The sequence below is a fragment of the Arvicanthis niloticus genome, unplaced genomic scaffold (assembly GCF_011762505.2).
Source record: "Arvicanthis niloticus isolate mArvNil1 unplaced genomic scaffold, mArvNil1.pat.X pat_scaffold_1009_arrow_ctg1, whole genome shotgun sequence".
In the NCBI taxonomy this organism is placed as follows: domain Eukaryota; kingdom Metazoa; phylum Chordata; class Mammalia; order Rodentia; family Muridae; genus Arvicanthis; species Arvicanthis niloticus.
The window spans coordinates 22501-49991 of record NW_023045036.1 but is presented as its reverse complement, the minus strand read 5'-3'; the positions used below and the strand labels follow the sequence as shown (position 1 = coordinate 49991).

Here is a 27491-nt window from a genome sequence, read left to right as displayed (position 1 = left end):
TAAATAAACCCTTGCCTGGCAAAGCTGCAAAGAGCTATGGTACCGTGGCCACTAGAGCTAATGCAACAGATGTTTCCAGATTATTCACCACGTTCCTTGCTGGCAAACCTTACCATGGCTAGCACGTGCCTGACTTGCACTTGATTTTTTTTATTGGATACTTTATTTATTTACTTTTCGAATGTTAACCCCTTTCCCAGTTTCTACTCCAGAGACCTCCTATCCCACCCTCCTCCCCCTGATTCTATGAGGGTGCTCCCCCACCCACCCACCCACTCCCACCTCCCTGCCCTGGCACTCCCCTACACTGGTACATCCAGCCTTCATAGGACCAAGGGCTCTTCTCCCCTCCTGGGCATATACCCAAAAGGTGCTCCAACATATAACAAGGACACATGCGCCACTATGTTCATAGAAGCCTTATTTATAATAGCCAGAAGCTGGAAAGAACCCAGATGTCATTCAACAGAGGAATGGATACAGAAAATTTGGTACATTTACACAATGGAGTACTACTCGGCTATTAAAAACAATGACATCATGAAATTCTTAGGCAAATGGATGGAACTAGAAAGTATCAGCCTGAGTGAGGTAACCCAATCACAAAAGAACACACATGGTATGTACTCACTGGTAAGTGGACATAAGCCCAAAATCTCATACTTGCTCCTGATTCTTGTGCTTGCTTGATTCTTCTGTGCTCTTCTCTTGAAACTAAACTATTAATAACCACTATATACTGCCATCTGATGGTAGTTTGATGAAATAACAGCTGGAAATTTCAAGTCAAGAGAAAAGCAAATTACATTTTGCAAACGCTACTGAACACAATCTGGAGAAAAGGTGTAGGAAGGCTACAACCTTCCAAAATAGTTAACAGTGGTTATGACTAAAGCAATAACCACTTTATTGATAATGGCTATACTATCTCACCAACTTTTATAGCATTTGTTGCCCCTTGAATGGCTTATCATAACACGGAAAAGAATCAAAACAAGAAAGTCCCTGAACCAGCACCAGACAGATAGTAAGCACTCACCTGTCAACTGCAGTGTTTATTACATGTTATTTTATTTTTAATTGCATGTCTGTGTCTGGACATGTATACATGGATTTAGGAACCTGCAGAGGCCAGAAGAGAGCACAAAATCCCCCCAAGCTAGAGTTACAGGTAGCTGTGAAGCTCCTAAACTCAGGTACAGCAGCTTGTCTTGACCACCTGAAACCTCTCCATCCTTTGCAGTGTTTGAATAAGTACTGACAGTAGGTACTCAGGAAATGGTCTACATGGTTTCATCTCATTGGACTTTCATAGCAACCCTGATAAGTGAGAACTACCCCTCTCCCTGGCTTACTGATTAGACAAGTCACAGTCAGGGATGAAGTTGCTGGGAGTTGCAGCACTCCTAAGTAGAGCAGATGTAAGTGCAGCTCGTCTCTGACCTAAAACCGTTCACTTATTAAACTACTAGTGTGGTGGGATGAGTGTTCTCCGTGGCTATAGAAATCTCACACCACTCCATGCTTTTTACCCAATCCTACCTTACATACACACCTCTCTGAGGCATGGTGGCCATGAAAAGCTTAGGCCCAGGCAAGGTAGTACCCACCTTTAATCCCAGGAGACTGAGGCAAGCAGACCCCTGAGTTCAAAACCAACCTGGGACAGCAAATTCCAAATCCAGGTGTAGTGGTACACACCTTTAATCTGGGCCACACCTTCTGATGGAGACCTAGATAAGGACATTGGAAGAAGGAAGATTCACTCTTCTTCACCAGCTCGCACTTACCTGCCAACACATCTGTTGGAACCTACTTCTTCAGGATTCCAGTTTATACAGAAGAGCAGCTACTACTACAGAAGAGGAGACTACTAGAGTTTTGGACTTCCCATTCACAGCTTGTCCATTGTTGTTGGATTAGTTCGACTTCAGCCTGGAAGTCATTACAATACATTCTCTTAATTTATGAGATACTCTATAAGTTCTGTGGCTCTGGAGAACCCTGACTAATACACACACACCCAACACACAGCATAGGGGACAGGGAGGGACAGAAAGGGAGAGGCTGAGAGACTTAAGATTTTTTTCTCTCTCTTTCCAATGACTCTGCTGGTTGCACCTCTGTCCTTATCTTCATGTTCTGCGGCCCTGGTGGTAGAAACCCGAGTCAAGCAAAGTACCAGAGCTTTAGGGCGTGACATGAAGAACTGGGCGTGAAGGAGAGAATGCTGGAGTAAAACTTCTCTTCACTGGGTCAGGACCATGACTTGGGACCCAGTGGACCTCAGTAGTCTCTCCATGAGCTTGTGAGCTCTTTTGCAAGCTTGAGCAAGGTCCCCAGTGCAGGGTAGAATAGATGCCATCAGGACGCCTCTTCAGCTTCAAGGAGATGACATTTAAGCCAAAGCAAGCCATGTGCAGATGGTGGCACAGGGCAGTTCTCCTTTCCCACTGTCGCATCTGAGATCTGGAAGAGAGCTTTGCTGCCATAGATTCCTGTTGGCAGACAAGGATGCGAGAAGAAGCTGGGCATGGAGTTGTGGCTGGGACCCCAGCTTCTGACACTCAGGCATGAACGACGTGTGGCTAACTGTACTGAAGCCTCACATTATACCACTGATGCATAAGACTCCCAATGATAAGGCCTCTCTTCTCCATAATAGTTTTTCAAAAGCATCCCACAGCAAGGGTTCTATCACTTGCTAATTTAATAGGAAAAGAAGTTATGTGATGTAGTATTTTAGGGAAATACTGGGTTTTCTAAGAGAAACCATCCTTTGTTATAACTCTGAATGTGTTTGCCTTTAATCTCTGCTCTCCCAAACCTCTTTGACCAGGAAACCTCTTTGGGGGATGTCTTAATTAGGGTTTTCATTGTGAAGAGACACTATGACCATGGCAACTCTTATAAAGGAAAACATTTAATTGAGACTGGCTTACAATTTCAGAGGTTCAGTCCATTACCATTATGGTGGGAAGCATGGCGGAATGCAGGCAGACATGGTGCTGGAGAAGGAGCTGAGAGTTCTACATCTTGAGCTGCAGGCAGTAGGAGACTGTGTACCACACTGGGCGTAACTTGAGCATAGGAGACCTCAAACCCCACCCTACAGTGACACACTTCCTCCAACAAGGGCACACCCCCTAATAGTTCCCTTCCCTATGGGCCAAGCATTTGCACGAATGAGTATAGGGTGGGGGGAGGCATTTCTCTTGAACCACCACAATGGAGAAAACCTGTAAGTGTGTCTCTAGATACATACTTCTGTCCAATCCAGCCCAATCCTGGCAGTGCTTACTTGTGTCTAAGGTACATTGTCGACTGAGGTGTGAAGTGGAATATTTAAGGGTGTGGATAATAGAAAGTTATAGAACAACTTAAAGCATCTCAAAAATAACAGTAGCTCGATGCCTTTAGGTAGGAAAAGAGTCATCCACATAAGATTTCGTAGTCCACAGCTTATATTCTAATCCGTCTGCAGCTTTGGAGTCAGCATAATCTCTGGTTGGGCCCTCTTCTCTAATGCCTTTGTAGGCAGAGGGCCAAATGGTGATGTCAAATGGTGGCATTTTGCATCCATTCCTCTTGAGCCAGGAGCTCAGTACCCAGTAGCGGCACCCTAAATATTCGGTCACTTTGCTCTCTGGCCAGGTTCTGGGAAATCAGATTTAGAAAAGAGATTCTGTTTTCTAAATATTAGCAAGTTTTCAAAACAGTGTTAAAATGTTAAGTGTTTCATTTTACTACAGCCCTCTTGTAACTATCCCATTAGCCCTCGAAAAACTCAAACTATTTCCTGGGAGTGACTTTAAAGTCTCATGCCACAGGACCCTTGAAAAGGCATGTCCTCAGTGCTTGGAAGTGTACCACAGAGGAGGAAGCAGACTGTTTTCCAGGCTGAAGGAAGAGAACCCGGTCTTTTCGTCCCCCTCAGTAAGTGACTTGTCTTGAAATTGACCACTGGGTGGTGAGCATGTATGATCTGAGCACAGAAATGAAAAGACCCTCAATTGAAATGGCTTATCCAATCTGATATCTTAAGGTGGTAATCCCAGCATTCTGGATGCTGAGGAGAGAGGACAGAGAGTTCCAGACTAGACTGGACTACTTAGCAAGACTTTAAAAACAAAACAAAAACACACAAGGACCCAGTCCCTTTTTCCCACCTGTCACTCACCCATCATTCCTACCTTTGACTAGTGAGGATGAAGTGGTCTGTGTAATTGAACCCAGTATGTGAGGTAGATGACTGACACAAAAGTAGGAGGGGCTTCCCTCTGAGAGGAGGCTCAGCCTGAGGACAGGGCCCCATCTGGGACTGTTTGGGGCCTTTGTCTTGTGTAGACCCTATGCAGGCAACCGTGCTGCTCTAAGCTCATGAATACTGTGGCTATCACATGTGCAGAAAGTGGTGCTTCACAGTCATCTGGTCCTTTCACTCTCTAGCTTTTCTTGTTCCCCGGGCCTTTGTCAGCGAGTCTTATCTGGATCCATTATCATTACTATGAGGGGTGGCAAATGGTAGTCTTTCTATGTTCCGTGTATATTCGTTGGCTGGTTTCCTCCATGGTGACAGCACTGACCCTTTCCCTTCTGTGCTCCTCTCACTGTGTCTTGTCACTCATGTTTTCCTCAGTAAGCTAAAATCCTTGCTAGTCCTGTTATTTTGATGGTCTGATGGCTCTGGACTTGGCCAATCAAACCCCTATAAGCTGGCTCCAAGCAATCACTTTACCCTTCGGCACCATGGTGAATGCTGTCAATTTCTCTATGAAAAAACTCTAAAGTTCTCCCTGCACCCTCCCCCCATCCCCATTGTAAAACAGGCTTTTCCTGCCTGGAGACTTCACCACTAACTAATGTGGCCATGACCATCTTCAAACACAGGACTGTTTAACTTCAACACGAAACCGGGGCAGAGTCAAGCAGTACGTGGGAGTCCAGGAGCAGGTGGCGCCAGCGGTGGGTAGACTCAGCCATCCTAATGGTGTTTGCTTTTCCCTGTGTAAACCAAACCCTGGCTGCAAAAGATGTGCCCTTTGCTTCCCTGTTGTCGTGTATACCGCTTCAAAGACAAAGCACATTTTGATTCCCCTTAGCCATCAAGGGCTCCCACTGTACATCAGGCAGCTACTTCCAAAAAGACAAGCAGAGGGAAGGCAGGTAGCCTGCTCCTCCGGAACTCAGTGTTCCTTCAAGGGCTAGCATTTTTCTACTTCTGTGTATCATGCCAGAGGAAGGATATTTCCCTTTTGCTTGCTCCAGGCAAGATATGGACGGGATATTGATGTAGGCATGGGAAATGAACTGAACCTGATTTGATATGTATAAGGGAGAATAACTGCAAAGATGGGTGTGTCCCTACCCTTTTCACCTGTGGGGTCACACAACCTTAGACATTAGAGCCAGTTGAGAAAGGAATGTCACTAGGAAAGGAAATCACAGAGCGGGGAAAACAAAGGGCAGGACCTGAACCAGGAAGAATGTCCCACCACGAAGGCTGGTACCTGACTCAGAAAGCATGGCTCTCGGGTATGGGACTGGGCCTAAAGGGAAGCCAGGAAACTGACCCTAAAGAGGGAAAAGCTACTCACATAGCCTGCAGTTGAAGGGTTTAGGAGAGCAATGTGGATCCTATCTTTCCCTGGGAGAGAAGGGGGGGAGGGGCTCAAGACTACAGAAAACACATAAGCAGATGAAGGCCTTGGATGCAATCCCAGCCTCTGTCTATCTGCTGCCTGCCTTCCATCCTTGCATTTCTAAGCAATTTGCTCTGTGGTCTGAGCCCAGCAGAAGGTTTCAAGCTTCATCAGGTAATGGGTCCCCAGGACGCCAGCAGCCTCTAGGACACTGGGAGGGATCATGGAAGTTGTTGACCAGCTGCCCCTCCTGCCCGCCTTGGCTCCTTTTCCCTCCCTTCCACCTGCTAAATTGGAGCTCCAAAAGCTGACCTACCTACTCACTGACAACGTTTCACAGTGCTTCAGTTATAGGACTGTCTGCAGTCTATTAAATACTTCTGAGTCCCCCTTACCCTCTGGCCTGTTTTTTTTTTGTTTTGTTTTGTTTTGTTTTTTTTTAATATTTTAATATTTTAAAGTAAACAAAGGTATTTATTGCAGAGCCAGTCCTGAAGTGGGGAAGGAAAGGAGGGGAGGAAAAGAGGAGCTGAAGGGAGAAAAGAATGGGCATGGTTCTTCTTAATCTAAATTATTTCTCCACTTCATCTATGAGTTATGAGCAGAAAGTAAGGCAGAAAGGGGAGCTGGAACTAGGCGCATAATCCTAATAGCCACTGAGTGTGTGTGTGTGTGTGTGTGTGTGTGTGTGTGCGTGTGCGTGTGCGTGTGCGTGTGTGTGTGTGTGTGTGTGTGTGTGTGTGCTGCTATTTAAGCCTCCCATTCCTTCTTTCTCTGCAGTGCTGTTGTACTTGGGTCTCTATATGTTTTGCAGTTGATGTCATGATTGACAGACCTGTACCATTTGGTCCTTATTCTAGAACCAGTTACTTCTTGGTGTTGCTAAACGCCCATGTCATGGCAACTCTATTATATGTTTTGCGGGTCTAAGATGTGCATCTTTTTAAAAGACAAAGAAGGCTCGGAGAACGGAGTCCATCTATTCCAACCGAAGATGGATCAGAAACAAATCTGTGACAACATGTCTGTTAGTAGCACCTGCCAGGGAGACAAATGAAAGGTCATCAAGAGGGAAGAGGCAGAGAGATGGCTGTGTGGCCAAGTGGAACCTGCAAGTTTGCTGTCCCAGGGATTTGGTGCTTGGGGGAAAGGGGGTTGCAGAACCACTTCCTGTGCTGCTGGAAAAGTTGCTACCAACTTGGGGTTTCCAGACAACTGCCAGGGCTCCTAGAATTGGACAACAGGTTGCACTAAAGAACACTAAAAAGGCCGGGCGGTGGTGGCGCACGCCTTTAATCCCAGCACTTGGGAGGCAGAGGCAGGTGGATTTCTGAGTTCGAGGCCAGCCTGGTCTACAGAGTGAGTTCCAGGACAGCCAGGGCTACACAGAGAAACCCTGTCTCAAAAGAGAGAGAGAGAGAGAGACAGAGAGAGAGAGAGAGAGAGAGAGAGAGAGAGAGAGAGAGAGAGAGAGAGAGAGAAAAGAAGAACACTAAAGGACCCTATTCCTGACGAGCTCCCAGGAGTCAATATGGTCCGTGTTCCCCAGGGGGATATATGCACCCCCTCACTCCAGCTCCTGCATCTTTTGTCACATGGTCTCCCCTTTATATCTGGGACCACATCTCCTTCTGCCTTTGGCATAGGAGCACAAATGTAACTGGACTTCGGAACCTCCCTTATTGAGGTTCTTAACTTAACCACCTCCATATTTGTTTCATGGTTTGCTTTGGCCATTCCATGCATTCAGGTGGGCATACCTTTTAGAAACAACTTTTGTACTTACTGCTTGAGATTTTATTTTATCACCATAATAAATCAAATCCCCTGTAACCTACCTACCTACCTACCTACCTGTCGTTTATAGCAGATGCAGCTGTTTTCCCTATTGGCTGAGTCTTATAGAGTATCGTCCTGGGGAGTCTATGATTGAACGAAGGGAAAAGGGAGGGAGAGAAGGAGGGAAGCAGGCAGCCACAGGTAAATCATCTCTCCTCCAAATGAACTTTACAAACAAAGGCACTAGGCTAAAGGTCCGGGTGTCCATTTGTCGTCTGAAAGCCTTTGTACACAAGAAGCAGAAAACCACCCAGAGGTCCTCTGGTATTGGTGTTTGGAATTCACTCAGGAATCCAGCAGGCCAGAGTGACCAGCTTAACATGGAAAAGATTTTGTTGAAAGGGAAGCAATGGAGAAGACCCAACCTGTGAAAGGGATAGGCACAGTGAGCAGGTGGGAAATGCCTCTACCATCTTCACTAGGAAGCCTCAGGGGCATGGTACTAACCTGTGAAAGAACAGAGCTCATGAATCCTGAGTGTGGTTGTCCTGGCTGTGGAGATAGCAAGTCAGGAGTATACTGCTTCTGGCTAAGCTAACACTGGTGTCCACCTCAGGCTGTACCACTCCAAAGGGCTGAATCAGGAAACACATAGTCAGCCATCTTTAATACTTTATGTCTATCCCAGCAAGCTTTCCCGTATATTGACAAAATACAAGAGCCAAATCAGCATATAAGAAGGGAGAGTTTACTTCGGTTCTCAGAAGAGGTGGTTCATTTTGATTTGCAGATCTGGAAGTTTCAGCCCTGGGTCACCTGGACCTGTTATTTGAGGCTATGTCAGTATAGTGCATCATAGTAGAGTCATGTGACAGAAGATACTTGGTCACTTAAGGGTAACTGAGAAATCAGAAAAGGAAAAAAAAAAAAAAGGGTACTGGGTCCAATATTTTCTTTAAAGGCACAGCCCTTAATGATCTAATTTCTGTCCATAAAGCTCCACCTTCTAAAGGCTCACTACCTCCCAGTAATACCACAGGCTGGTGACAAAATCTTCAACACATAAGCTTTTGATGGACATTTAGATCCAGACTATTTCTGTCTGTCTTAGTTAGGGTTTACTGCTGTGAAGAGACACCACAACCGAGGCAACTCTTATAAAGGACCACATTTCATTGGGGCTGGCTTCCAGGTTCGGAGGTTCAGTCTATTATCATTATGGCGGGAAGCATCGCAGCATCCAGGCAGGCATGTGCTAGAGGAGCTAAGAGTTCTACCTCTTCTTCTGAAGACAGCTAAGAGAAGACTGGCTTCCAGGCAGGTAGGATGAGGGTCTTAAAGTCCATGCCCACAGTGACACACCTCCTTCAATAAGGCCACACCTACTCCAACAAGGCCACACTTCCAAATAGTGCCATTCCCTGGGCCAAGCATTTTCAAACCACCACACTGTCTTAATACCCAAGAAGGTAACAAGAGTCCTCTAGGAATGCTTATGCCTCCTGCTGCTGAGCAGGGTTCCTGGGTCCTCTGAGAAACATCATGGGTCACTAAACATCATGGGTCGCTTTGCCCCCTAGTATTATTCCACCATGATTTTCCCATCTGCAGATGGGGCTGGAATATAAAGCTTAGATGGCTGGAAGGTGGTTTACATGAATAAAGTATAAACAATGTTTGAGAGCTCAGAATTCATGCCTGGCTTTAGAGACATGGGGGGGGGGGGTCATGTCTTCATGATTCATGTGCTATCCTTTGACCAGAATGTACGCTTAACTTTGAGTGTCTAAGAAAAGAAAGCAAACTTCCTTCTCACAAATATGGCTAATTCTTACTCTTTCTTTTCCAGATGGTAACAAAAAATAATCCAGATGGGGTGCAGGTGTTGTAAGATGATACAAAGGTAAAGTGAACATATTGCAAGGGGCATTTGTAGTCACTGTGGAGTCCTGTAAAGACCATGCCTATAAAACAAGGCACATAAGTAGAAGAGAGCTCTAGGAAGAGACGAGTAGGAGGGTTGAGGTGGGGGACACTAGAAGATGGAGGGATGGGTATGATCGAAGTCCATTATGTAGAGGTATGAAACATCATAACGAAGCCCATTGTTTTGACCAATGGCAGATGCTAAAGCAACAGCAAACGTGATAGAAATAAATAAGTGTGTAAAGACAGGACATGTGACAGCTGCTTAAAAGGTAGCACGCTCAAATGTTCATGCAGCCAGTGCATTTAGCCAGCTCAGGCTAGACCCACAATGCCGAGACGTGAAGACTGGGCTCCTTGTGGCACCCTTTAGAAAACATGTGGTCTAGATATCTAAAAGGCAAGCTCAGGTTATAGAGGACTCCTGAAGTGACCTAGTGACCTCACTGTCACCTGTCTTGTGACAGTTCATAAAAATTTGAGTGAGGTGAATCATAAGCAAAACAGATTGACCGAGTGACTGAAGCGACCTGACTTTCTAAGTCTCTTCAGCTCTTTTTCTTTAGCCAAAGATTTTTAGGCCAAATGGACTTATTCTTTTAGACACAACTGCAGGAGCCAGTTTCTTCACCAGCTCCTCTGTCCCCATGTCAATTAATTGATGTCTACTCCTCTCTCCCCTAGCTATCTCTTTGATCCAGTTCAAGTGCCCTCCCCTGGTTTTGTCAATGAAGTAAACAACTGCAAGTTGGAGGAAGACGACACTGTCAGACTAAAAGGCACCCAGAACAGTAATGCTGAGGTGGCCAGGAATGCCCTACACGGGGGGAGCCTGAGCAAGTCAGAGAGCAGAGGCAGTACAACTGGTCTACCTCGCCAAAGACCGCTCCCCCAGGAGGACTCAGAAGAGAGACCCTGTGTGGAGAAGCATGGTGTTTTCAATGGCATCAGCCCCACTGCTACTCTGCAGTCTGTCAGGAGTCCCAGGCCCCACCAGGTTGACAATGGCTCCTGGGCCAGCAGCCCCTGGGTAGCCACCATAGACAGTGCTCACTCAGCTCAACCCTTCCTTGAAGGAGAAGACTACAGGAAGCAAAGCTGTATACTGCCCACCTTGGAAGGGACCCAGATGGTGGGACATGGAGACTGCAGAGCCCCTGCCGAGGCCTTGGCAGTGGCAGATCACATACCATACATACCAGCCCCAGATTACCCCCAGCTCTGGAGCCCCTCGGTAGACAATGCAGACCCTGAAGAAAAGGATTATCTTTTTGAAAACCACTCTGAGGTGGAGCCCCTTCCGGAAATTCACCCCAGGGTGAGCCAGCAGGGTTTGAGCATGCCCTTCTCCCTGAAGAGAAGCTGGGACTCACTGAATGAGGCAGGGACAACAGAAGCTCTGAGTGTCTACCTTAAAAAGGAGGATCCCACTCACCCTACACCAGTGGCTGATTCTGGAAATGAGCGGGAAGACCCCCACACCTACAATGGGGACAGGGAGGGTGTTGTGGCAGATGAGGATGCTGAGGTGGCAGAAGCCCTCGCAGCATTAGAAGCTGCTACTGCAGGAGAAGATGCAGATGATGCTGATTAGGGGAGGGGTGAGGTGAGGCGAGTGAGCTGCAGTCACAGGGAGCAGATAGAGAGAAGCATGTGCCCACTCTGCCAGCATGCCACGGCAGCCTTACCAGCTGCACCACTTGTTTACATCTGTTATCTTCCCATTGCCAGTACCTGTGCCATGCTGCTTGCTGTATGTGGCATCCCTCTACTCCGAATGCATTCAGAATGCTACCATCAAAATAAGAGTGGACCTCCATGTCCATGTCCTCCACAAGTGCAGAAGTGAAGCAGCTTGCATGCTGGCCCTGAAAGCACCCCCAGAACATCTGTCCAGATGTGCATGAGAATGCCATGATATCCCCACACTTGATCCCAGGGGCACACAAACATGGCCATTCTGTTTGAATGTATTTCTTTACCTTGTTTTTGAGAGCCAAATACTTCACCCAACCTAGAAAGGGTAACTATCCACTTAAAGTGCCTACTGTGTGCCAGAGCTTAACTTCAGGGACAGTCACCCAGGGAACTACTAACTAACCACTTGTTGAACATCAGGTTAAGCTCAGTGCCCTTCAGGGTAGAGCAGACTCGACCAGTGAACAAATGGTTAGTCCTCAGCTGTGCTATGAGAACACCTTGACCTTAACTTTTTTTACACTATTACCTTTTAATCTCCTTCGGGATACGGGAGGCTGGCCAGAATACTTCTTAAAACTAGCATCATGTTTTAGGTTTGAGTTCCTGAGTGTTTTGGAACACCATAGCCATTTATGGAGGGATTTATGTCATTAAATGTCTGGTTCTCATTAAAGCACCACAGCATATGTGTCTCCCTGTCTTGCCGAAAAGCTGGATATAATAGTCTCAGACAGAATTAGTGACTGTTGGTGTTCCCTTCAGTTTATACACGTAGACATCCATTTGCCATAAACGAAAAAGGAAGGGCCAGAGATGGCACTCCCTCTGTGGTAAGGTGGTATAGTCCAACTTTCTACTTATACCAGGTTGGTTAGTATCTGATCACATAGCCAGATCTAGCTGGATAGAAAAGAGAACAGAAAACATCAATCAAGCTGTGTGCTTGAGTCTTCCAAATCAACTTGGGATAGAATTCATGAAGATGAGAGAGAATGCATATTGATTTTTGAGCCTACAGTCTCTGCCACATCTGAACTCCCAAACCCCAAAGCCTATGCTACAACTAACAGGTTTTGAGAGGCCCGAGGACAGTACTCATATTAAATGTGGCATGGACAATTCTTAAACTTTTGGTCCAGGAGAAGGAAGTCTCAACAGCTACCACCATCCCAACTTCTGTCACATCTCCAAAATGATCACAAAAAGGGACTTCAGACAGGGCCCCCAGGGAAAGAAGGGCTTGGTGCAGACAAGGCTTTCTCTGTGTCCCAGAAGCAACACCTTTACCTCATAAGTTCATTAGAAATAGCTACTACATTCCCCAGCACTGACAGCACGCTCTCTCATGCTATAAAGGATTCACTTTTGCAAAAAAGCTGCATTGAGAAGGTGAACAGATAGCCAAGGATTACAACCTTTTTTCATAACACAGTCTTCCCCGCCCTCATTCAGGCCTCAACCAGAGGGCCTCAGACGGGACTCAGAATTTTGAGACTGAAAAAAAAATCCCCATTCTGGCTCCTTCTATGAGGTGGTCCCTCAGCCACCCGCATCTTGCTGTGTGTGTTGTGTTCTTGGTGGCACTGAACCAGACAAGTGATGCTGCAGACAGGGAGCTCCTTCAAACATTCTGAACATTCTGGCAGCATACTCGGTGTGAGGCACCAACGGAGATCAGGCCCAGACATCACAGGTCTCTATGATCCTCAGCTAGTTGTAGCACATGGAATTTACCATGTTAAGTCTCAGTTTTAAGTTGTTGGGTTTTTTTTTTACGTGTGTGTGTGTGTGTGTGTGTGTGTGTGTGTGTGTGTGTGTGGTGTGTGCATGCATATAGAGGACAACTTGTGGCTTCTGGGAATCAGTTCTCTCCTTCTACCTAAATGGAGCCAGGAATGGAAGTCAGATCATCAGGCTTGGCAGCAAGCACCTTTACTGGCCGAACCAACTCACTAGCCCAAGACTGATTGATTGATTGATTGATTGATTATTTATTTATCATCTACTACTTTCTTGAACTAAGACTGGCATTTAACTTTCCACTAGTAGACAACTGAACTATCCTATATAGGAAATTAAGTGTCACTTCTTGGTTGCCAAGGCAAATAGTTTCAGGTTGTTATAACTGACAAGGAAGGTCCTCAAAACAGTGAAGGGAATGTAGGTGTCTTGCATGGCACACACCTTGTCCACACTCAGTGAATGGTGCCAGCTGCCATCTTCCCATCTTTCATCCTTTCAGCATGAGGGAGCTGTCAGTCCTGGGGAACTGAGCAACAATTCTAATAGGTAACATTATATGCACAAGGAAGCACCAGATGCAGGAGGATGAGCAAAGAGCTCATGACTTGCTTGGCTTAGTCACTGTTGGCAACCCCATAGCAGGAAGGCTCTACCATAGCCAATCCTGTTTGCACACAATTTTTAAAAAATTATTTTTAATTATTTATTTATTTCTTTGAATTCATACATGTTTGAAATGCTTATGTTTTCCTTGTTTATTTTTTAAGACAGAGTTTCATGATCTCACCTGTGGACAGGGCTGGCCTTGAAACTCACAGACCCACCTGCCTCTGCCTTCCAAGTGCTGGGATTAAAATTGTGCGCCACCAGCCCCAGCTTGTTTGTAATATACCTTAAACATATCCAACCAAGCCTCTGTCTCGCTCAAACCCCTCAATACACCCATCCCACCTTCACATCCTTTTCTTCCTTTTAAACAACCCACTGAATCCAATTAGTGCTGCCTGCAAATGCATGTGTGGAGAGACATCCATTGGAGACTGAGCAACTTTTAAATGGCCACCCCCCAAAAGAAAAATGACTGCACCAGCAGCTATCAATTGCCAGTAGCTCCTCAGCTAGGGAGAGTCTTCACAAACCCTCTCTTGTCCATGCTTTATCTTGCATGCATCTTCATGATGGAAAAGAGAATGCGCTTTCTCTCTCTCTCTCTCTCTCTCTCTCTCTCTCTCTCTCTCTCTCTCTCTCTCTGTGGCTTTATTTTACTTTTTCTCTAGATTATATGCATCCACTTAAGTGTATTCTATTATAGCAACAAACACGCAAAAGCTGACATTTGCTTACGGTAAGTGCCTTCCCTGATTATGGAGAAATAAGCCTTTATTTTGGGCTTTTTGAGACAGGGTCTCATGTAGCCCAGGCTGACCTCAGATTGACTGTGTAACTAAGGCTGTCTGTGAACTGCTGATCTTTCAGTCCCAACCTCTTGTGTGCAAAGACTCATGTGTTGTGTGTTACGTGTGTATTTATGTACTGAGTGTGTTAGTTTCTCCCATGGGAAAAGTCCCAGCAGGGAGCAGTCTGCTGAAGCCCACCAGGCTGTAAAAACAAAACAAAACAAAACAAACAAACAAAAACACTGGTTGCAGCCAGGATGCTGACTGAAGTCAGACTCACTTGCCTATTAAAGTAAGCCCCTTGAAGTCACCTATCTGCTATCCTACCCACTAAAGGAACTACCAAACAGGTGACAACGGCCAGGCTCAGGCAGTAAGTGGTGACTAAGTCCAACCTTTGCTGAAGGAAAGAATAAATGCTCTGCATGTGGCTTGAAGAGGCGTCAGTCAAGATTGCTGAATGATGACTGTGTGTCAGGTCCCGGTGACATATGTGTGTCTACTGCCTGGAGGAGCATGGGCCCACGTGAGTCAGAATCGGGTTTCCTGAAGGCAGCTCCCCACCCCCCCCCCACCCCACCCCACTGTTCTGCTCTGTTTGAACCAGGCTCTCTGGTGAGCTGGGAAAGGGTGGACACAGAGTAGAACAACCAGAGTTCTTATTCACTTGAGAGTAGGGATCCTAAACGTAGTTCAAACAAACAAACAAACAAACCAATCCTTGAGAGCCAAAGTTTAGGCCAAGCTATGGGGGTCTGGTGACCTTAGTTTTCAGCCATCTTGAATTTAATCTTTAAAATCCTAAGGAAGGAAGAACAAAGGATATGTCCTTTGAAGAGACTCTCGGTCCCCTTTCTCTTGATTCCAGATGTGGAGAAAGTACCTCCGTACCTAACAATGCAGCCAAGAGTCGTGGTGTTTGGGTGTCCAGAAGTCCTGATCCCAGGGCCCTTACCCAGAACCTCACACACACATGAGATTTGGTCACATTGCTCCTAGAGTCTGCCAGTGTCTCTTGCTATAAACTATAGGTTTGAATGCCTTCCTTTTAGTGAGTCTCTGTTTTCTTGTCTCTAAAATGGAGACCATTCCCATTTTCTAGCTTAAAAAGAGACCCTCTCCAGCTTTAGTGTGCCCTGGAAGCTTGCACTACACTTGCCTTTAAAAAGTAGAGAGAAGGAAAGAACACAGACTTTTAGACCTCAGACCTTTTAGACTTGCTGGACCTTGAGTGGGTGGGTCCCTGGCATCCACACTGCAATGTGGGCAGGTCCCTAGCCTTGCCTATCAACACTGGGTTGGTGACAGTGGTAGCCACCTTGCTGACTTCACACTGGTCATCAAGAACAAATACTGCACACTCACCCCTACACCGACATGTTATAAATAAACGCACTGTGTTGTTCTGGTGTGGCTTCTACTTCATAGAGCAACAGTAAGAGGAGGCAATAATGAAAGTATCAGGGTTGACTGTTTCCTCCCACACCACTGGGGCCTAATGAGACCTACATAGGAAACCACTGGTTTAGAAAAGCAAATGAACTCGCATTTCGAGAAGCACCCTGTAAATAAATAAAATGGGGTTCATATTGACAGAATATGCAGCATCTGTGCGTGCACAACAACACAACACAGCTTCGACACAAGCACACTTGAAAACGCACATCTAATGCCAGCCACCTGCCACTCTTCCTTCACTGGGGCTGCTGGGGAGCCACGTTCCGGCATTTGGGAATAGTTAATAGGAAACTAGATTGAAATGTGACCCAAAGGCCAGAAAACAGGTAAAGAATTTCACTCATTTCCCTTATCAAAACTGCACGTTCCAGACTGCTAATTAGAGTGCTTACTTAGAACCTTGCTACTTTGTGCTTGTGACTCTTCCAGAGGAAGAATACCCACATCCCAGGACCCACATTGGGCCACTCATGATCAATGTAACTCCAGCTCCAGGGGATCTGCCTCCATTTTCTGGCTTCCAGCTTTCCCAGGCACACGCACACATACATGGCAGACGCACAGACACATATACATGGCGGACACAGAGACACGTACATAAGCATAAATTAAAATAAATCTAAAACAAAGGAGAATCCTGATGCTTTGAAAGCAAAATGATACAAGGAATGTATCATTATAAAATAACAACCTAACAGCTGGGCATGTTGGTGCACATCCATAATCCTAGCTCTCAAGAGAATGAGGCGGGAAGGTTGTGAGTTCGAGGCCAGCCTGGGTTATATAATAATTCATTGTCTTAAATGCAAGGAAGCAAACAAGAAAGAAAGGCAGATGGACAGGAGGAAGGGAAAAAGAAGTCTGGAGATGTCGCTTGATTGGTCAAGTACTTTCCTTGCATGTGCAAAGCCCTAGGTTCCATTCCAAGAACCAAATAAAACCAAGTGGTACGAGGCAGAAAAGGTCCAAATTTCAAGCTCAAGCCTGTAGAGGTGGCTTAGTGGTTACAACACGTACTGGTCTTCCATAGGTACCAAGTTTGGGTCACAGCACACCCATCTGGCAGCTCACAACCGTCTGTAACTGCAGGCCTACTAGATCTGATGCCTCCACAGGAGAGTGCACTCACGTGCACATAATCACATACAGATGCACACACATGCAAATAATTTAAAAATAAATATTACAAAATTTCAATGTCATCCTCAACTACATAGCTAGCTTGGGGCCAGCCTGAGCTTATATGACATCCTGTCTTGAAGAGAGATGAAGAGGAGAGAGAAAACTCCAGAAAGATAAACTTGATCTCCAGGTTATATTCAGGATATAATATTCCTTTTTTTTTCCTTTTTTTATTTAATATTTTATTTACATTTAAGATGCCATCCACTTTCCCTATTTCTCCTCCCTAGAAAACCCCTGTCCCATGACCCCCCTTTCCTTTTTGCTTTTATACAATTTTTTTAAAATGTTAATCAAAGGATTTATAAGTTTGGTAATGCTCAATCAGAAGTGTAACCCAATACCCAACCTAGATATAAAAACTATCTTTGACTGGTGGAGACATGTGAACATCTGCCTCCATGCACCCCCCCCCTTTCTCTCTCTCATCACCTAGCTTCTCCTCTTCTTCATCTTCTCTCCTTACTCCATCTCTTCCTCTCAGTACTCCTTCCCACTTAGCTCCTCCTACATATCACTCTTCCTGTTTAAAGTAAAACTTTTCTCTCAAATACAATTAGAGCATACTTATTCCTAATTGTACCAGTGAGGTACAAGATAGTCCTAATACCCAGTCCATCATTTTGTGACTAACCAGAACCTCTGTCATCTCTTCTAACTAAAACACTTACTTTTGATCCTGGCTTGCTTTTTTTTTTTTTTTTTTTTTTTTTTTTTTTTTTTTTTGGCTTTAGAATGAATGTCAGCTGAAAACCATCTACTCAGATCTTTTCTCTCAAAGTAAATAGCCAGGATTGGCTATGAGACTATGGGTCTTCAACCCCGTCAGAAATCCGGAATGACTGAGTTAACTGAAGTTATGGGAAGCACTAAACGTAGCTTCTAAAACTTAGCCAATTTATAGAGACCGCTGAACACCTGAGAAGCCCCTATACTACCGAACATTCGAGCATCAAATCTTCAGCCTTCTGGCCCAGAGTCATCTGACAGACCTTAGTGATGCAGGATTATTAAGGGCTGATTATTCTGTCTAGGCAGATATAATCAGTCGACTATTCTGCATGTGTGTCCTCTTCTGGACAGTAATTTGTCTGTAGATGGAAAGAGGCAATTCTTGCCTAGTGGCTGTCACCACACAACTGGCATAACTCCAAGGATGCTCAATTTCTTCTTAGAATCCACAACAGGAAGCTGTCAGGAACAGACAGGTCTCTAATCAGAATGGACATTAATATATAAATATTTGTAGTGTCAATTCTATGGACTTCTGACATTTTGAAAACCAACTATCCATGTAAGGTAACCTGGACTGAGGCTATAATATTCCTAAAGCTGTAGAAAAGGATGCATGTGGCCCTCAGACATATATGTAAGGAAGATTTCTTAGGTTCGTGAAAGTTGGTCTCTGATCTGGGGCCAGCTGAGATGCTTTCCCTGTCTAAAACGTTGATAACTGAAGAGCAACCAAAGGTTTAAACTATGAATTTGCAAATCCATGAGTCCCAGACTCATACAGGTTTCCATGACATCAGCCATAAGCCAGGTGACAATCTAGCAAAAATGGATGTCATATGTAAGCTCTTTATTTATCGCTTATTTATTTATAGTAAGATGAAATAACTATATAGACATGACTTTAAAATAATTTGCTGAGATAGATGGCTATTGATTGAATTATCGACTGAAATCTTCATCAATTGTGTCTGTGAGCAAATCCTGCCGGTGCGTACAGAGACCCGTTTCTCCAGTCACATCACAGATAAAGCAGGGGCGATGGCCAGGCCTCCCTCTGCACCACGAGACCACACTGAGACATAAAGTGCTTCTCACCTTTTAGCTCCTGGCAAACCATCACTATTAGCTGTCTTCTGGTCACTTGGCTAAGGGTCACTTTCACGGGTCAACATCTTCTTAGTAACTTTGCTGCTATGCCCCAGAGCTCTCCGAACGACTTCTGATGATATTCATCTCTAAAGTGATAAACCCTTTCCCACCTACATCAGCAATTATCACCCAACATTACAAGTACAATAGAGGCACTTATCTTGAACATATTTTATCCCCCTTTATTTCATCCCTTGCTGACTGACACACACACACAGGGGTTCATGTCCACTTACACGTTTAGGTCACATTGCCCTTGAAGTGAGTAGCTCGTTAAGATGAATCTTTCTTTTAGCGTTCTTTATTCGCAATGTAATCATGTTGAGGGCTGGTGGGACCTTAAAAGATCATTGAGTTGTGGAGGCCCCACCCCCATGGACAGACTGTTTATTTCTCAAGTGATGATGGTATCAGGTCTCGAGATGGAATTAAGGAGTGAATTGTGTCTTGTGGAGTTGCTTACTTACCCCGAGAGCGGGTCTCCCTGGAGTTCTTCCTCTTCTCCGAATCCCTCACAATCCTTCCCGCTACAGTCAGGGCGCATCTGCCATGGGACAGTGAACACTAAGGGCTTTATTAAATGTGGCTGCTAAGCGTAGACTTTTCAACCTCCCAAACTTGGTACTAATCAAGCCTTTTATCCTTTTAAACTATTCAACCCCAGGTTATTTTATTTATAGCCATACAAAACAGTGGCACCAATTAGCCACTAAACGGGAAGTGCCTTCTGGGAGTTTATGGGAGTTGTGGGCAGGCATCATGATTTTGCATGCATTTTCTACTCCTTAAAAAAAAAAAATGCACAAGGGGATCCCTACAGCAAGCTGGATGGATAGACTAATCAAATCAGTAGTGTGTAGGTTTAGTAAGAGGCCTCAATGAAGTAAAGAGAAATTAGAGACTCTCAGTATTAACATATGCACACACACACACACACCTACAAGGGCCCACACACGTGAGAACGTATAACAGACAGGCATCTCACACACACACACACACACACACACACACACACACACACGAGAGAGAGAGAGAGAGAGAGAGAGAGAGAGAGAGAGAGAGAGAGAAAGAAAACACATTTACATGCAAAAGTAAACAAACAAGTAAATCCACCCTTTGAACAGTGGCTCAGAAAAACGCTAAGCCTCAAAGAAGCCAAGAGCCTGGTTTCCAACAGACAGCATGGGTGGCAGAGCTAAGGCTCAACTATCTACATGGATGGTCAAGCTATCTCTCTGAGTCCCAACTGCTTACAACAGTCACACCATTTCTATGACAGCACTTAGGGCCTGAGGTTTCCTCCACAGTCATTCCTGCCTTCATTCGTGTTCACCAGGCACACAGGTGGCCTCAGACAGTAAGGAAGCATTTGATGGGAAAAACAAGATAGACTGACAGGGCCAGGAAAAAAAAAGATCAGGAAAATAATGAAACTTGCCCCTTTACTCTCATTAGCTAGCTAGTGATAGCCTGAATTTTTAAAGGTTTATTCGTCTGCCAACACATCATGGGGGCTCTGCACACCGATGCCTGAAAGGTATTGCATCAACAAATGGTGGGACCATACCCCCTGCAGTTTCTACATTCAACCAGCAGAGGGAGACAAAGTGCTATCTCGGTGCAAGGTGGATGTTCCCGCGGCAAACACTTGGCTACATAGCTCCAAGTTGTGGGGACCCCAGCTGTAAATTCCCCAACTCTTTCACGTTTCCACTGTAAGTTTTGGATGGCACACAGCTGGCCAGCAAGACAGACTTGAGAAGGAAATGCAGAAGTGTGCAAAACCGTGAACAGTGCCTCCACCCCCAAAACCATAGATCCTCCAGGAGCCCAGGTACAGTGAGCACTGACCAGGGGCATCCAGACTGGCCCTGATTAGCCCACATCCCCAACCCTGACAAATGTCAAAACTAAACAAGGTCTTGGCACCCCAATCTGCATCACATGTATATCCCAAGAGTCTGATTCAAAACAAGTATGCCACGCCAAGCGAACCTCTTTTGGCTATGAAATGAGGAATCCAGGGGATTTCCAGGATCTTTGCTAGTGCACACATTCCAGGTTTCTACTTTTCCTGGGGTAAAAATTATGTCAGCTTTTCCATTTCCTCGACCTACGCCATAGTATATCTGTGCACACTCCAAAGTGTGACCCAAGGAACCAGTTTTGTGGACACCCGAAGTCCAAAAGCAAAAAGCTGAGTGCAGCACCATATTCTGTTAGTAAAGCTGGCTCTCCTGGGGTAGTTTTCAACCATGTGTGTGCCTGCATTGAACAAAAGGAGTGGCGTTTCCTAAAAAGTTGAAAAGAACATAAGGGTAAAATGAATGCCACGGAGAAATACAGAGCCAGAGGTACCATGTGGACTTGGACTCTTAACACACAGAAACACAAAGATGTGTCCTTAGATATGGGTTACTATACAGAGGGCAGAGGCTGTGACACCCAGAATCAATGAACACAGCCTGTGTCCTTATTTTCAAAAATATCATTCCCCAGTAAAATGATTTAGATACGTAGTTGGTCCTAAGACTGGGACATTGAGGTTCTGTCCGTTGCTATCTATGTATTGTAATGTTTGGAGTGGGAGGAGACATGGCCGTCCCAGAGATTCCCCACATAAATTCAAGTTATTTCTGATTGGTGAATAAAGATGTCTACAGTCTATCGCTGGGCAGAATTGAGATCAGCTTGGTGTTCCTGGCAGTGTTCGAGTTGGAGACAACCACGAAGGGAAGAAAAGGGTGGAGAGCGGAGGAAGACACCACGGGCTGGGAGTCAAGAAAGCCTGGCCCTGAGGGCTGACCAACTGGGAGTTCAGAGCAGCCCCATGAAACAAAGTAATAACTCAGGGTTAGCGATAGGAAATGGATTTTAATAGCATAGAGGGCAGATATCATCTGCTCTAGTGCTGATCAAGGCTTATTGTAAATACAAAGGTTGTGTGTGTGTTATCTGGGAATGAAATGGTCAAGTCGGGGTAGAAACCCCAGACAGATTCAATATTTTCGCTGGGCGGTGGTGGCGCACGCCTTTAACCCCAGCACTTGGGAGGCAGAGGCAGGCGGATTTCTGAGTTCGAGACCAGCCTGGTCTACAGAGTGAATTCCAGGACAGCCAGGGCTACACAGAGAAACCCTGTCTCAGAAAACAAAACAAAAACAAACAAACAAAAAAAACAAACAAACAAAAAAAAACAAACAAAAAAAAGGAAAGAAAGAGAGAGAGAGAGAGAGAGAGACAGAGAGAGAGAGAGATTAAATATGTTCTACAACACTGAGGCAAGGATCATGAAAAGAAGAAGAGCCTGGAGCATCTTCTGGGGCCAGAAAGTGATGAGGGGTTAGAAAAGGAGACAGAGGAGTGTGGGGGAAGGAGAGAGCCCTGTCAAAGTCAAGACAACAATCTGAAAGAACTTTTGTTACAGGCACCATCCCCTAGGGAATAGAGTTATACTTCTGTGCCAACCCCCCCCCCCCAAAGACCCACATTGATACTGAAATCCCAACACTAGAACAGGACTCTTGTGACCCTACCGGGAGCTAGGATCTTTGCAAATGTAACGGAGTTAGAATGAGGTCTTTTGATGGAAGTCCCAAGCCAAAGTGCAGAGAGCCTTAAAAGGAGGGATAGGACACACACACAGAGAAGGAACCTCAAACCAGGAAATGCTGAGAACTTTCTAACAAACGCCTCCCATGGAGCAGAGGATGGACCTAACCCTGGAGAAAACTTGGTTTCTCACTCTGGCCTGAAATAGCTTTCTGTATCGCCTTAGTTACCAAGTTCTTGGTAACTTGCTGACTGGAGTCCTGGGGAAGCCAACTCCAATGGACGACAAAGCTAGCAGATCAAGATTTCAGCACAGGCCTCCTCCCCAAGTGCCGTTCCTCTTCATTACAGAGGTACAAACAGTAACTTAAACATAGTGAAACCTGTTAGACACGACAACCAAATAACCGACTGGAAGTCACAAGGCGACACACGTCAACTCCATGTTCCCTGACATGAAGCACTTGGAAAAACACATCACCCATACAACACCCTTACCAATGCAAAACCTCAGTCTATCCATGAGAAACAGCTCTCCAGTCCAAACCAAAAGACACCGTGTGGAGCTGAGCAGAAGAGACCAGACTACTGAACAGTCCGCAGAGATGCAATAACTCAGGGCAAAGTGGGAATCCCCCCGGTTCTAATTTGTTTATCAGTCTTGGGCCAGTGGTGATTTCTTAGTCATGATCATGTTCCTCCAGTGATGTAAGATGTTGAGCATTAAGATTAGCAGACTGAGGGGTACATATAAACGCCACACTATCTTTATTTCTCTAGGTCCAAAGTTGGGTGGGCAGGCGAGAGGAGCTATGAAAGGGGAAATCCAATGAAACCAGTCCAACGATCACTCAACAAGCCAAGACTTAAGAAGCCGGTCCTGTAAGATGTAGCTCATTCAAACACGCTGGTTTAATGCTTTTATTTTTAACTCTGCTTTGGTAGTACAAAATTCATAAAAAGTACAAACCAGACAGTTAAAAATACATTTGACACTGGAAACCGAAATTTTTCCTTTACAAAATTTTTACATCGTGGTGGCAACCAATTCATTTGTTACCCCAAGAAGTGATCCATCATTAGTGCTGTGGACAGTCAACTTATCTAGAATCCTCAGTACTTCTGACAGAGGAGCAAGGAGGAGGGACGGTAAATATCAACTGTGCTGGGAACACTCAGGATTCCATCAGACTGTGCAAACCAGGACAAAGCTTATGTGTTGAACATATTGAATGCTTAATTTTTGGCATCCCTGGAAGCCAGTCACCCATCTGCTCAAGTATTAGAAAATGTTTAAAATGTACTCTTGGTATATAAATACAATCTTAAATATCTTTGTTTATTTATTTTTTTTTGTTTTTTATTGCTATAGAAAGTGCTACACACTGAATAAAATTTAAAAATAATTAAAGCTGAAGAATATCTTACATATTAGCCCATCACCATTTAAAGTACATCATTTCGTTTTTGCAAAATGTATATTCTTTTGCAAAATGTATAGAGTTTGTTTGTTCGTTCGTTTGTTTGTTTAAGTAAAAATATTGGCTTAGCTGCTCAAACATTACTCCCATGAATACAGACTCTACTTCCTGGACCACAGAGAACCTGACATCCACACTGGCTTCTCAGCTTTGTAGACACAACACACATACCAGTGACTAGCTGCCAGTGTAGGTTCACATCAAACTGCATCTACCACTCACATAAAATGTTTGAAAAAAAAAAAAAGTTACTTTGTGTCCAGAAACAGAATCTTTTTTCCTTTTTTACAGAAAATGCCCTGGGGTTTATATTTTTTTTAAACCCTTTTTAAATTTTGTTTCTATTTTATTTTTGTACAGCCAAATTAAAAACAGAAACAAAACCACACCCAGTACTTAATGCATCACCAATGGAAGTAGGGCATAAAATCTGCCTCACTTTCAGGTGTTCCATAAAATAAAGCCAAGAGGGAGCCCTAAGGGCAGGAAGCCTCTAGGAGTAGTGGAACCTGCCCGAAAGCCCTCCACTGCTGAGTGATACCCCAGCTCTCTTTTCATTTTTTTGTTGGAAGACAGGGTCTGGCTCAGTCACCCAGGCTATCCCCTGAACTCTCAGTAGCCCACGAAGCCTTGAACTTGGGATCTTCCTAGGAAGCCATTACTAAGCATCAGTTACAGCAGGATCCTGAGTAAAACAGCCCAGGTCTAGCAAGGGCTTGTCTGCATAGGAGAGGAGTGTTTTGTTTTAGCCTTTGGTTGTCAAAACAGTTTTTTTTAGAGTGACTTTAAGCCATTTTCCCTTTTACTCAATTAGACTACAGGACAACTGTGTAGATTAAGTTAAATAAAAACAGCAATAGTCTCTGTATCTTCTAAGTGACCAGAGACTGACAGGAGCAGGCTGACGGAAGCAGGAGTCAGTGCTGAATTCTTGGTCCAGGAATCTGAAGTGCAGGGTACCTGTGGTTCCATCTGATCCCACGACGTCCTGGGGAACCAGCTTCTGAGCACTCCACGTTTCCAAGGACCTTTTGCAGGCAAGAGTCTTCTGTAACAACCCAACTGTGTGTATGAAGATCTCACGTCAAAATGAAATCTGGGGCTCGGTAACAGACGTGGGCACACAGACACAAGCTCAGGCTGTAAATGGCTCCACTGTTCCTGATGCCGTGATTCCAAGGGAGGAGCCTCCTGTATACAGAACAGCCAGGAATGTGCAACCAGGAACCGTGATGGCCGGGACGGTCCACAAGTGTAAATTTTCATCACACCTTTTAAGCCCCAAAACTTGTTTCAAAGCAAACTGGATTCTGTGTCCTGCATAGCAAAAATATTCCCTTTTGGGTTTGATCCACATGCCCATTGACTTCATGATAGAAACTGTATAAAATATATAAAAATATTCCCCAGGCAAATTCATATCTCGAAAGTTCGGAGTCTCTTGGAACTCTTCAAGACAGCAAGCAGCTGCTGCAAGAGAAAATAGGAAAAGCTGTGAGAACCGGGAAACACCTCATGCTGATCTGTCACTGCCCTCTGCAGGTGGCTACCTTAACCACTGCACCACAGGGGAGCCGAGATCCCTCCTGAGCCGAGCTGACCCATCCTCTCTCCCCAGCCCCCATTACACCTTCCTTCTAGAATTTAGTCTAAAGCCATTAAGGATCACTGAGACACTAGAGCAGCAGTTCCCAACCTCTGGGAAGACCTTTGGAAAACACAGATATTTACGTTATGATTCATAATAGCATCAAAATTACAGTTATGAAGAAGCAACAAAATCATTTTACGGTTGGAGGGGTCACTCAGCGCCAGGAACTGTATTAAAGGGGCGCAGGTTTTCACAGGAGCTCCCACGACAGCAGTTAGTCACTCTGCCTGTGATCCCTGGTTCGCTTCTCCAGGGAAAAAGGATCTTAACCCCTGCTTCTGTGCCGTCATGCCACCCGCTGCAGAGTGATGACCTCAGCCATACTTATAAAATAGCCTTCTCTGTCCTAAATATCTCCGGTCATTCATAGCTTTATACCCTTTTGTGCTCCTGAAACTCTAAAGATGCCATTGTGTGCTGAAACATACATGCTATGCAAGAAACCCAAAGAGCAAACCTACATAAAGGAGCAAAGCATTCTCATCTGCCATGCATGCTTGCCTACACATGCTGAACATAAAAAGACAAGAGGCCAGTTTGCAGAAATACGACTAACAAACGATAAGCCACAATGTCTTAGTTTAAGAACATACTATTTACAAGCCGGGTCTGGGGACACAGACTTACAATCTTAGCTGGAGGATGAGGAAGGGGATCACAAGCTCAAGCCAGTGTGGGCTGCATAGTGAGTTCAAGACCAAAGTGGGAAGCTTAATGAGACCTAATAAAAGGAAAAAAAAAAAAAAAAGCGCGTGCTCACAGGGAGAGAGCATTTGCCTAGCATGCACAAGGCCCTGGGTTCAATCCCCAGTAACTAGCATATATGGTTGGGGAGAGAAGAAGGGAGGAAAAGAGGAAGAAGAGCGAGGGGAAAAGGGAGGAAAGAACAAAAATTTACCCTTCAAGATATACACTCTAAGATTAGCCACTATTTTAAAGATAGTTCCATTTTATACATATGAGTGTTTGCCTAAATATATGTTTGTATACACAACGCATAGCTGGTCCCCATGGAGGCCAGAGTGGGCATTAGATATGCTGATACTGAAGTTAAGGATGGACAGGAGTCACGCTGAGAACTGAACCCAGGTCTTCTCCGAGAGCAGCCAGTCAGTGTTCCTCACCACTGAGCAGTCTCTCCAGGCTCCAAGGTTAGCATTTCGTCATATTTCTCGCCATTCCTGCTATTCATGGTGACTTATGATGGAGAGGGAGGAAGACTGATTTTCCACAGAGGATGTATTGGATGAAGGACCGACCAATGGAAATGAAATACTGTCCCCTGAGACAGCACAAGTCAAGTTTTTTGAAACAAGTGTCTCTGTGGAGCTGACACAAGAGTTTGTGTGTGGGGAGGGCCAGTGAGTGTACAGTCTGAGGTCACTTTGGGAAAGGACTCAGTAAACAGATAACATCCTAGCACAGAAAAGGTTACAAAGAGGCCTGGTAGAGAAATGTAAAAATGCCACACACACCCCACCATCCCCCCCAAAAAAGAGTTAAAAATTATGTTATGAGTTTTAGGACATTACCTAGAAAGTATGTATTGGGCTGTTTTGTGGCTGCATTTTAAGTGACTTTTTGTATCTGGAAAGTCACAAAGTCTAGGACAATGAGGTCAGGCCTGGAATGCAACATTTCATCAGAGTGAAAAGGTATGGTAATCCATGCTTGTAATTCCAGGAGTCAAGAAGCTGAGGCAGGAGGACTGCCACAAAGACATTGTCTCAGAACAAACAAACAAACAAACAAAGAAGGAAAGAAAAAAAAAAATCATTCCAACTCAGAATTTGTCACTTAAAAGAATCTTAACAGTAGATTCTGCTGAGGCATTTTGTTTTCTGCGTCCCTTGGGCTTCCCAAGGTCTGTCTTTAGGTCTCCAAAGTCCCTGAGCCTCTAATGCTGCAAAGTCAATGATGAACAGAGCAGAAATATTACAGCTCCTTTTTTCTATGTCTTATCAAAGGGCTGTCACCGCTAAAGTGCGTAGTTTACACACTGCTGCTCCCCATGGTCCAGCCTAGCACAGTGCCTGGCACCAAGAAGGGGTGCTAGGCACTCATAGACTCATTTGAAATATAAAACTACGTCTGG

At 44.9% G+C, this 27491-nt stretch overlaps 2 protein-coding genes across 4 annotated transcripts in view; one reads left to right on the top strand and one right to left on the bottom strand.

Moving 5' to 3' along the window:
• The first annotated feature begins 3787 nt into the window (after positions 1-3787).
• On the top strand, positions 3788-11729 carry LOC117701408 (PDCD10 and GCKIII kinases-associated protein 1). 3 transcript variants are annotated; one of them, XM_076706241.1, is made up of 4 exons: positions 3789-3936; positions 4891-4965; positions 9271-9324; positions 10032-11729. In XM_076706241.1, exons 3-4 carry the CDS (start codon positions 9293-9295, stop codon positions 10939-10941), a joined length of 942 nt encoding a protein of 313 aa, XP_076562356.1. In that variant the 5' UTR covers positions 3789-3936; positions 4891-4965; positions 9271-9292; the 3' UTR covers positions 10942-11729. The 3 variants fall into 3 exon arrangements, with proteins under 3 accessions (XP_076562357.1, XP_076562356.1, XP_034349009.1); XM_076706242.1 differs by lacking the exon at positions 4891-4965 and having other exon boundaries at positions 3788-3936; XM_034493118.2 differs by lacking the exons at positions 3789-3936; positions 4891-4965 and adding an exon at positions 8426-8742.
• An 11442-nt stretch (positions 11730-23171) lies between these two features.
• LOC117701407 (RELT-like protein 1) overlaps positions 23172-27491 on the bottom strand; it is a 25274-nt gene continuing 20954 nt past the window's right edge. Inside the window, exon 6 of the mRNA XM_034493117.3 lies at positions 23172-25215. The gene's annotated coding sequence lies outside the window, so the exon portion shown is untranslated. The remainder of the gene's footprint in view (positions 25216-27491) is intronic.

Bases quoted from the DNA above. Each gene is read 5' to 3' on its own strand.
- LOC117701408 (XM_076706242.1), top strand. From the start codon at position 9,293: ATGGGGTGCAGGTGTTGTAAGATGATACAAAG. The intron at 9,325-10,031 runs GTAAAGTGAACA...TCTCTCCCCTAG, and splicing joins TGTTGTAAGATGATACAAAG to CTATCTCTTTGATCCAGTTC.